Raw genomic sequence first — 11,676 nt, forward strand, 5'->3', positions numbered from 1 at the left:
TGTGTCTCCTCGTGTGTCTGTCTGTGTCTGTCTGTCTTCGGGTGGGAGGGGGGGTTGTGTGTGTGTCTGTGTGAATATTTAGGCCTTGATGCTTTCATTCCTAAGGGATGTGCGTAATGTCTTGATATCGGGATACAAATGATTGTGCTATACGCTGACTGTAATTTAGCCCCAGATAAGATGACATTGCACTTGAAAAATGTTCGAAGGACTTTTGAAATCTATTGGCTGTGCTCTGTGACGGCCCCATTAAAGTCAGAATGAGAGGATTAATTGCATGTGTGAGATCTCTAAGGTCCCATCAGAGCCTGGTAGTGTTAGCTCTTTAGATGAACATGGTGTGGTAGACAGTCTGTATCTCTTGGATGCCTGCTTTGAGGATCATTTATTTATGCAGACATGTCTTTATAAAGTGATCAATGTGTATTTTCATTGGTGTCCTGATGAGCCTAAGCTATCATCAAAACTACAATTAAAGCACTGTGTGGTATAAAACCTATGTAGCTAGAGTGAGATCCCGGTGTAAAATGTCTGGAAACACTCAGGAACAGTGGGCAGGGGCGTGGGCCTGCTATGTTGGCACACCCACATGCTCACACTCGCCTCCGCACACTCAGAACAAAGCTAGTGGCTGCATTAGTATGCTACACTGGCAGAAAACTGAGGTTTTTGTTTTTACTGGGCCTGATTTAATTGGTGTGTGTGTGTGTGTGTGTGTGTGTGTGTGTGTGTGTGTGTGTGTGTGTGTGTGTGTGTGTGTGTGTAGGCATGTATGGCTAGTTTAGCCTTAGTAGGTCTGGGTGGTCCACTGATGCTCAGATGAGATTTCTGTGACTCCGAGGTTAATAGAGCGAAGAGTGATAGATTAGGAGGGCAGAGTGGGCAGGACAGAGGGTGATGTTTCCTCCAGCTTCGTGGGAGTGAGTGTGTTCAGAGCATTGTGTATATATGTTGGTTCATCTGTAAGTAAACAGAATACAGTAAAATAATCACTTTTTCTTGGTGCTATTGATATTCAGGAATTGTTCTAGTCATACATGGCAAAAAAACATTTTCTGACTTCATGTGGCTGATGAATAAAATCACCATTATTAAGCCATTAAAATAGTGTCTGCCTGTCTGATCTTACAGGATCACCACCACTGTGGCCTGCAACATGGACTTGACTAAATACCCCATGGATAAGCAGACATGTACCCTACAACTGGAAAGCTGTAAGAGGAACATATTGTCTCTCCCTTCTCTCTCTCTCTCTCTCTCTCTCTCTCTCTCTCTCTCTCTCTCTCTCTCTCTCTTTTTGGATGGAAGCATTAACGAGAGCGTTGCTCTGGCAACGAAATATAGGCTCTTTTTTTTACTCCTCGGTTCTCGCCTGTTGTGTCGGCAGCATACGGCAGCATAATCTGGTTCATATTTCACAAGTACATGTTGTGGTTGCACATCAAAAAAGTGTGTTTTGCATATCTCTCACAAATATGAATTTGGTATGTTATTCACAGACATATAAATATACCCTCTGCTAAAAACACAGCCACACAAACACAAACACAGTTCTCTCCAGTACGCCGGCGCCATTTATGCACAGTGGAACGCTGCCGGATCCGTGTGGCATTGGAATGATACGAGGCTTTGGGCAGTCGGACTATAGCTCACTGTGTGAGCGAGACAGGAGAAAAGACCCATGGGCAGCACTGGCAGAAGCTGGGACTGTAGAACCAGAGTGTGTGACATGATGTGTGTATGTGAGAGTGTGACAGCCTGGTTATTTGTTGTCGTTATCCATGGAAACCAGATTTGCTGTCTGTGGACCCTAAATCTTCTCAGCTTCCAAAACCTTTAGGTGTCGTCTCTGTCTGTCTCTCTCTGTCTCTGTCTGTCTCTCTCTGTCTCTCTCTCTCTCCCCCTCACTCACTCTTTTTCTTTTTTTTTCTCCTGCTGTCTCACATGTGTCTGTGGCCTTCTACCCTGGTTTCTACACATTATGTAATTCCAATACTGCAGTGAAAAAGGATGAATGAGGTAGAGAGAGAGAAAGAGTGTGAGAGAGAGAAACTAGTGCATGCAATACAGAATAATATATTACAAAACTGTGCAACTTGTTTCTTTTAAACCCAGAATGTTATAAGAATCAATATTTATTATCCACATTTTTTTAAATCCGTAGATCCATAATTTCTGGGATATGATAAGTTTGTTACCAGGCAGCACATGCCAAGCTTCAGACCTCACATCTGATTCAGACCTGGGCAGGAGCTTTTCAGTTCAGATCATGCTGAAATATTCATGTGTATCTGGCAGAAAAACACAGGGGAAACAGTGATAAAAGATTCACTACTGCAACATATTATTACCTAATGAGAACATACAGTAGCACAGTAGCACTGAACGTTGTTTAAAGGAGGTCTCATTTCAGGAATCATTAAAATGTCATTTTGAATGACTGCTGTGATCAGATATCACAGTCAGCTAACGGCCAACCTTTTGCTACCCCTGTTTATAGTCCACAGAAAGGCACAGTTTTATACAGTAAGGCACAGTTTTGTACAGTTGTAAGTACCAAATGTTTTACATAAATAAATAAATCTTGCTCCATCTGCTTTTTGCTATCTAACTGCCACTGACCTAGCGTCCCATTAATGGATGCTGATAATCATTTAATTGATTTAAATAAATTAATTAAAATAAAGACAAAGCAGAGAGGAGATACACAATGGTCCCTCAAAGAGAGGCTGTTTGAGCACATACAGTACACATACATACACACATACATACACGCACATACAGTTATATGAGCTAATATACTCATATAAAATACTAATACTACAAATAATACTAAAAGTAATATAATGCAGTCTTTCCTCCACCACAGAACACTTGCTCTAGGGAGATTTTTATGAGAGAAAGCAGAGATTAAGATTAAAGAGCATCACATGCAATATCCCTGTTAAGAGATCTTACTGTTATAAAAATGAGTGATGACTGCTGTTAGCACTTCTTATTACACAGCTCCCCCTTGAGGAAGTATACTGTTACTGCTTTTTTGGTATTCAGATCCATAATGACTTGCCTGAATTCTTCTGTAATAAAGCATCCCAAAGAGTAATAATAAAGCATCCTTGAGTTATATAATAGTCAATGGGTCTAACACATATAATTCTGAGAATGAAAGTAATATAATTATAATGCATTCATTTTTCGATATTTGACCAGTTATTGTGGGCATCTTTCATGCCCACTTCTCTGATACATGACAAGCATGCCCCTTTGACAGTCATGCTCTCTATAACATCAGACTCTGTTTCTCTCAAAGGGGGCTATAATGTCAACGATGTAATGTTTTACTGGACAAGAGGGAATGAATCGGTCAGTGGGTTGGACACTCTTCGGCTGGCCCAGTACACAGTCGAGGATCATTACACATCCGTGTCAGAGGCCATGTATGAAACAGGTAAGAGACGGGTGGCATATCTCCAATCTTAAAAAATGGCTTCTAGGATTCTTAAAGGGTTCTTTTTGATGCAGTCATTTAAACTGTTAATTAAATTCGGTCATGCTACAGAAGAGTATAATTAAATATTAAGGCAGAAGTTATGCTTTAGGTTTATACTGTCTTTAGATGACAGCACTGAAAGATAAGTGTGAATTCAGTGTTTATTAAATACAGTACAGTACAGCTACAGTAATAAACTCATACCACTAACCTTGTCATTTCAAAGTTGCTCTTATAGACCAAAATTCTACTGTATAAACTTCAAACTCTCAAAAGGTCAAAATGGTTGTTCTACTCTATTACTAAGTCACGTATGTTGTGGGATGATATTAAAGCTTCTTCTATGCTTTAAGCTATGAAAGACGCTTGATAGATATCAAAGAAATCCTATTTTCAGAATACTGTAAAACAACATCAGCCTAAGGGCTTTTGTTCATGCATGTAGAGAGAGAGCAGAGGGTATTCAAACACATAGCAGGCAATGATAGGTCTGGATTTTCTTTGCTTTCAAATAAAAGATTACAAGATAAAATAGATATTTAAATATTTGTAATATTGTTAATATTTTAATTGTGGGTTTTACCAGACCCATTAAAATCGTTCCAGAGTATGAAACGTCAATGTAAAATTGTAATATGAATTAAAAATATGCTTCTACCCTTTGAGGAAATTACCCTAAGCTCGTCTTCCACTTTGAGCTGAAGAGAAGCATTCTGTACTTCATCCTGGAAACCTACGTGCCCTCAAGTCTCCTCGTCGTCCTCTCCTGGGTGTCCTTCTGGATCAGCCAATCATCAGTGCCTGCTCGCATTTGCATAGGTATGTTATTTCCAACAATCACATGCTCGGCCAGCTGTATCCGAATCCACATTACTTAGTGCTGTAAAGCTAATCATAATTACGGTGGACTTCAAAAGCAAGCCAGTCTCAAATTTAAATGAAATGGACTGTAATGTGTAAAAGGCATGGATCACACATGCAGCTGTGTGACTTGTGTGAAATAAAATACACTTTTATGTTGCCACCTGCTTTAAATGGGATGGCTGTGGCAATCGTCTTGTTCTCTCATGAAAATCAATGGCAGTATAAATGTTTCCAATCAACCTGTTGAGTCAGATCACTGGGATTGACTGGGAGGTAATTGTATTTCTCAAACACAGCACATGATTGGACCGCATATCATTACATCATAAAACACAGTGGCATGCAGTTCTAAACCCAGAAGAAACAAGCCCATAAAACCAAGCTCCAGGCTGTTATCCTTCACACTGGTGTTGGCCAGAATACAGCTCAATCCCAGCCCTTGAAGTGATGCTCAGTAAATACGTCCATAAATTAGCAACCCAACTCCATTTTGGTATTTTATAGGCTACGGAGATGGCACTTTAAAAACATCATATGTGTTGAAGTCTATTGCCTCTTATTGCAGGTTTAGTATCTGATGAATTATGACTTATCTTTCATACAGGATTGTATAAATACCAATACCTGTAAGTTAACTTTTGTGTATGATGGCGTGGGTAAAGAATGTAATTGCTGGGGCTGTTTTGTCCAGCCGTGCTCACTGTGTGTATCCTATGTTTCATGTCAAAGGCGTGACCACAGTCTTAACGATGACTACTTTGATGATGGGGGCCAGGACGTCTCTGCCCAATGCGAACTGCTTCATCAAGGCTATAGACGTCTATCTGGGCATCTGTTTCAGTTTCATCTTTGGGGCACTGATAGAATATGCTGTTGCTCATTTCTGCACACTCCACCACCCAGACTGCAACCATGCACTAATGGTAAAGACTCCAGGAGAATTTCTGTTGCCTATTGAGACATCATAGTCCTCCTCATCATCAACGTTCATAAAAGATTTTACATTCATTTGAAATCTCAAGACACTTTTATTGCAATTCACTGATGTTATATTCATCCTCAAATAAGACATTTCTATCCACCATCTGTCTTCATCTCTGATCTCTTCATTTCTGATCTCTCTCTGCCTCTCGCTCTCCTCTCTCGATGTCTCTGACTTTCTCAGTATCGAGGGCATCACGTGCTGGACTGTGATGATGAGATGAATGGCATCGTCACCACCATCGCCAGCGATTCCAGCCGAGCTAAGCGGCGTAAGGAGCCTTCAGGTCAGGCCCACGCCCCGGCCGCTTCGGCTGAGCCGGGCCCCGAGCCGCACAGCCCCACGAGCCCGGGGGCCAAGCCCCAGCAGCCCGTGAGCCAGCCCCTGGCTCGCGGCCTCCGAAGCCTGTCCCTCTTACGACAGATGCTGCGCTCAGTGAACTGCTGTCACGTGGAGAACCCACATTACATAGACAACTACTCCCGTGTGACATTCCCGCTCTCCTTCGTTGTAGTGAACATGCTCTACTGGACTTATTACCTGTACTTGTAGTACTCCACAGAGACCGAGTGGTCATGGGATTCCCCTTATGTAAGACGGTGACTTTTACGTTTGCCTGAGCATGAACTGATGTTGGTGTCTTTGTCTATGTGTGGGAGGTTCTCCCGTTTGATATGAATATATATGGGAAGTCCTGACTTACATGATGAGAGTAATTAAGCATATAAGCTGAGAATAAGGAGAACGAATGCATGAAGGGATGTGCGTTAACGTGTGTGAGTATATTTGTATCTGCATATTTTAGACGCCTGAGTGCGTGTGCAGGTCATTAATCACCATAATTAGGTTGTTGTTGGATAATGTTCAGATTTCTAATTCTGGCCCAGACGCTGAAACCTTACCATGCAAATCTAACGCAATATGATGTCAAAGGAAAAGACCTAAAACCCACGTCCGTTCAGAGACCACGTTAATGTACTGGATCATCTGTCTTCATCTTGAATCATTTATTTAGCCATGCCTTCCAGCGTCACCCTTCGACAGCATTGTCCTCATGTAATGTGTTACTAGGCACTTGACCAGGCATCGCCCTGCTCCTTGCTGTGCCTATGCCACCGTTGGGCTTTGCATTGAGTAATGATGATGCTTGAACTGCTGGGCAGGACTGCTGGGGGCACACTGAAGGTATTGCTCTTCCTTTATTGCCTCTGTAAATTCTCTGGCCCTGGCTCCATCCCTCACGCCTTATGGGGCTTGACTCCCATTGCAGGCCTGCATAAATGGTTTTATACGATTTGGCATTAAATTATTCATTTTGCAGCCTATTCTACAAGCAGGGAAGGTGCCAAGGCCACGTCTGGTTGCAGTGAATCGGGGCCCTGATGTACAGAGTAAAGCTGGGGTCCCACTGTACTGACTCCACTTTACACCTCATCCTCAGACTGTATTGCCTAAAGCAGAGGTAACTCTGAACCACAAGTCCTGGATTTCATTCCAAGTCCTAGATTTTGTAATCACCTGTAGCTAATTGAACAGTTAATGGAACTAATTACTCAGTTGTCACACCCGACCTGTGAAACCCATGTTATATGGCATAGTTCTGCAGACATCCTGCCACTCTTGTATTTTAACAGGGGCTCCCAAACACCTAAAAACTATAGACATTATATTACTTTATTTATTTGTTTTTGTGTTTTTAGTCTTTTTTTGGGGTGTGAGTGTGAGATCACAGTATGCATCTCTAGGACCATTGCTAGGAGTCCTTACCTGGAGTGACCCTTCCTCTACAGCTGCACCAAATGGTTTCTGTGTTTGAAATACTACTAAATACTACTCGCATACTCATTTGGCCCCAAATGTGACATTTCCACTACGCAAAAGACACAAGCATAATAACGTACTGCTTCTGCCAAATTTTCAAGTTAGCAACGGGAGCTATCTTTGTGGTATAGCTACTGCATCTCGTCATGCAATGGTGGCAGCAAATCTTTCCAGAGTGGGCAGAATCTATGTTCACATATCCTGGTGGTGTGGTTTGTGTTTGTTGCATACAGGATACAACTTTGCACACTACTACGGGGACCAGTATACAGTGCATAGTATATACGGAGTGCAGTATGCTGTGTGTAGTAAGCCATTTCGAACGTAGCTCCAATCTTCATTGTGTACTGTATCCCGTCATGCAACATTGACGGAAAATCTTTCCCAAGTGGGCAAAACCTTCGTCTGTTCAAGTAACCTCTTAGTATCGATACTATGCTACATACTACAACGGGGACCAGTATACAGTATCTGCTGAGTGCAGTATTCAGTTTACAGTATGACTCATGCCTACTGTGGCATCGTAATTCCCGTGTCTGATAGCTAAAGGGCTAACGTTTGTAGCGTGAAGAGAACAGTGATAGCTGGGAGAGCTGACAGAGCCGGCAAATATAAACCCTTCAGTGCTCCCTACACAATAACAAAAAGAAACCCGAATTATCGCCACTGTGTAACAAGTTAAAACTCGTTAAAGGTTAACATTGCACACTTGCTTAGCACAGCTAGCTAGCTAATTACCTGAACAATCTTGGTAGCTACTAAACTAATGTGCTTGGCTAATGAGACAGCTACTAACAATACTCTAAAAATATACATTTACGGCATTTAGCAGACGCTCCTATCCAGAGCGACTTACAAAGTGCTTTGCTTCTGATCACAGAATACATCCTAGGTAATAGTATGGATAGGGTACTAGGTAATAGATAACATTGATCATTTTACATTTAATGACTTCACTCGCTCATAACATTAATTTACAAGAAAAGCTGGAAATAGACTTTTAAAAACGAACTCTTGTTGGCGTGAAGTAGAAGGTCGGAGTCTTACTGCTGCCGCCCTGAAATGAGTTTTTCAGGACTGATATGTCTGGTTATGGCTTATGCTGCAGGGAATATTTGTGAGATGTTTTTGTGGCATTGTCTGCGAAGCCATCAGACATACATAAGACAGACTGTCAGTCCATTTGGAAACACTGTCCTCAAAATGTTCTTTTATAATGCAGAACCGGTCATAACTGAATAACATCTTAAAGTATTTTTGGCCAAAACGGTCTTCCCTGCACTACCGTTATGTTTTCACATAAGGTCGTGCCTCTTTAGAGCATGGGTGAAGTGTTTGGTATTTGGGTGTGATCTTCTTTAAGGCTAGTTCTCAAAGAACATCAAGTCCCAAGGATTTTCAAGGGATTTAAAGGACAATTTTGTCCAAAATTAGGTTTAGCCGACAGTATGTTGAGAAAATTGGCAATTTTTATTATTTGATATAAGGCTGATCGGACAGGGTGATGGGCTGTAGACATGATGGTTTAGCTATAGAAACAAAATGTATGAATGTACTGATAAAGCACAGCATGAAACCTCAAAAGACCAATTTGTTCAATGGGACATGATATGACAGACTATAAAGAGTTCATCATCAGGACTTCAAATGGATAAATGCATAACCAATCCCTGCAGTGCCCTCTGCATCACCCTTCTGAGGCCTTCCATTTGGACCAAAGTTTTAGAAGTGCTTGGTATTGGGTTTGTAATCAATGCATGTTTCTTCCCTTCCTGACTACTAGAGGTTGTCATACATGGTGATTCTCCATGTAAATTTATATTTACAAATAGAGGATGTGAAATGGCACAAAGGTCCTCTGTGGTTATTTAATGTAAATATCATTTTTGAATTATAACGTAAATGTAAAATTCACTTTGTTTCTCTTAAGAAAAACTGCTGATTTTGATTTGATAATTTCTATTGTTATCTTGGTGGCTGAAGGAATTTAACCACATATAAATAAATACAAATAAACCACATATTCGCTAGCAAATGCTGAATACAGCAAAATGAGTCTTTTCATATTTGGAAAAAAAAAATTGAGTAGCTCAAATGTTTTGAATTTTGTATTGAAAGCATTTTCATGTAAGTCAGTCTGCCAACAGGCCAGCAATTTATCTCCTTTTTTATAGAGTAAATCATAGGAGTTTAATGGCTCCATACATACATGATGGTCAGGAGGCACACGTGAAGCTGTGGTTTCTGATGATGAGGAGGCACACATGAAGCTGTGGTTTCTGATGATCAGGAGGCACATGTGAAGCTGTGGTTTCTGATGATGAGGAGGCACACATGAAGCTGTGGTTTCTGATGATGAGGAGGCACACATGAAGCTGTGGTTTCTGATGATGAGGCACACGTGAAGCTGTGGTTTCTGATGATGAGGCACACGTGAAGCTGTGGTTTCTGAATGGATTGTTCCTTTATGCAGGACTTTCCTGTGCATGTAATCTGTGGGGGGATGAAACTCCATAACACAGTTGTCACAGGATCAGCTATGAGGTTATTGTCAGAGAATGTGGACAGCATAAAAATTGTTTACTTAGTAGGGTCTTGATTACGCTAATGCTGATGCAGTACTAGCTTAAATATTCTTTCGACTAGCAATTCCAGTGATTCCTAAATGGGGGATTTGTGGTTGTATCTATAAGTATAATCATTTTAAAATAAATTTGCTCCTGAAAAGTTATTTTACATGTCACATTACAAGTCATTTTTATCTCAGATGGCAAAACCCAACAACCACTAGAATCATAGTTCCAATATGAGACACAGCCATGCTTTATAATGCTGACCAATGCTGCTAAACAAAAGATTAAGCAAAAATGGATGTGCTTAAGGCTATTAGCAAAAAGCTTTCAAATGATTCAACAATACATTTGAGTACAACAGCACATCCTTACCATGTGATACTCCCAGCATTTTTACTCATGTTAATTATTGTTTTGGAAATACTTATGAACAACGAGACGTTTTTGTCCTTGCTATACTTTCTCATGTCTCTGGTGGTAGCTGTAAGTTATTTGCAAACCTATTAACATTAGTTGGCATTTAGGTGGGCTTGCCTGTTTGTGTGCTCCTGTAGTAACTAAGCAGCATTCGGAGAGACGGGCACTGCTGCATGCTCCTCCTTTAAAGGGTGTGCTTCGCTTCACCATGATACACCAGCTGGGGGCTTCATGCAATGTGCAGATCTGCCCCCTGCTGATATACTGCATATGTGTTCTGTAACATTGAAACATACAGTGATTGTTAGCTGAAATCAGGATGTACATGATCAGGATTGTTACATTATGCATGTTTTTCTTGATGTATTATGTTAATGGTAATAAACTAAAAGTATAGTGTCTTTTTTACTTAATAGAAGTTTGGAAAAATTAGAGCGTTTACAATAATGAAGAAAAATCAAGCTCATTCTACAAATCAGTATCGATGGATCTTGCAGTTACAGCATTTTGACAAATGTTGCATTTATTTCCTGTGAATAAATTGGACAAAGCATAACATTATAAATCTGAATAATGGATGAAATATATTATACCTGTTTTCTAAACATCTCTTCATTCATGTTACAGAGGAATTTTAAAAACAGGCAGTGTTGTTTGGGAGGGGGGGGGGGGGGGGGTCGTCGGTGGCTAAGTGGAGACACAGTCCACGCAGGCAGACCAGAGTTCAGCCCAGTACGGACTCAGCAGAAGTTACCAGTCACCGCTCTGGTCCAGGCTGACCAGATTCTACTGTAATAACAGGTTTGGGGGAAATCGAAAGAGTTTCTTTGTGTGTGTGCATGTGTGTGCGTGTGTGAGTACCAAATTATCGTTTTCCATTATTCAGGGTGATGTTCTGACATTATGCTCAAATGCAAAAAAATCGCTATATGTTAACGGCAATGCATAATTATAACATGGACAGAGAGAAAAGATTCATGCAGAGTGCCCAACAGAATTAGTTTTCCTTGTGAATGTGTATTGATGTTATAATTATACTGGAACACCAGTGACTGAGAAATAATTGCTATTGTGATTACCTTGTAAATGTGAAATGATGGCTATTACTTAACTGGGCTATATTGATGGAGTGATTGATCCAGTTACAGTGAAGCTAAGAACTGAAGCATGAAGAATCATTACTGAAGCAGTTGTGGTGCCCATATTCTTTCCATTAGGTCCTTCTCTGTCGGTTCTGAACAGTGTTTGTAGGTTATTTAAAAGTAAATAGCACTACAGAGAAGAGTCAGATGCCTAGGTTAACCTGTTAGGGATTTCAGAGATCACAACAACAGTACTATGACAGCCTGTGAACCCTAACATCGGCGTCTTTAAAAACACTGGAATGTACCTGCAAAATGTCAAAATGTCTGTTTTCGTATTTATAAACAGTGGAATCAACACTTGGTATTTTGACTCAGTAGGGAATCACAGTTACATTTACTGAATGGCACAATGTGTTACTGAAAAAAATAAATAAATAAAAAAAA

At 40.6% G+C, this 11,676-nt stretch overlaps 1 protein-coding gene across 2 annotated transcripts in view; it reads left to right on the forward strand.

Annotated features, from left to right (window-relative positions):
- LOC143476844 (gamma-aminobutyric acid receptor subunit pi) overlaps positions 1 to 10,171 on the forward strand; it is a 30,301-nt gene extending 20,130 nt beyond the window's left edge. For both annotated transcript variants that reach the window (XM_076975219.1, XM_076975218.1), the window contains 5 exons: positions 1,132 to 1,214; positions 3,311 to 3,448; positions 4,157 to 4,309; positions 5,084 to 5,277; positions 5,520 to 10,171. In XM_076975219.1, the coding sequence (XP_076831334.1) occupies positions 1,132 to 1,214; positions 3,311 to 3,448; positions 4,157 to 4,309; positions 5,084 to 5,277; positions 5,520 to 5,888 (937 nt within the window). In that variant the 3' untranslated portion in view covers positions 5,889 to 10,171. The remainder of the gene's footprint in view (positions 1 to 1,131; positions 1,215 to 3,310; positions 3,449 to 4,156; positions 4,310 to 5,083; positions 5,278 to 5,519) is intronic.
- The last annotated feature ends 1,505 nt before the right edge of the window (positions 10,172 to 11,676 follow it).

Source organism: Brachyhypopomus gauderio, chromosome 15, assembly GCF_052324685.1.
Source record: "Brachyhypopomus gauderio isolate BG-103 chromosome 15, BGAUD_0.2, whole genome shotgun sequence".
Lineage (NCBI taxonomy): Eukaryota > Metazoa > Chordata > Actinopteri > Gymnotiformes > Hypopomidae > Brachyhypopomus > Brachyhypopomus gauderio.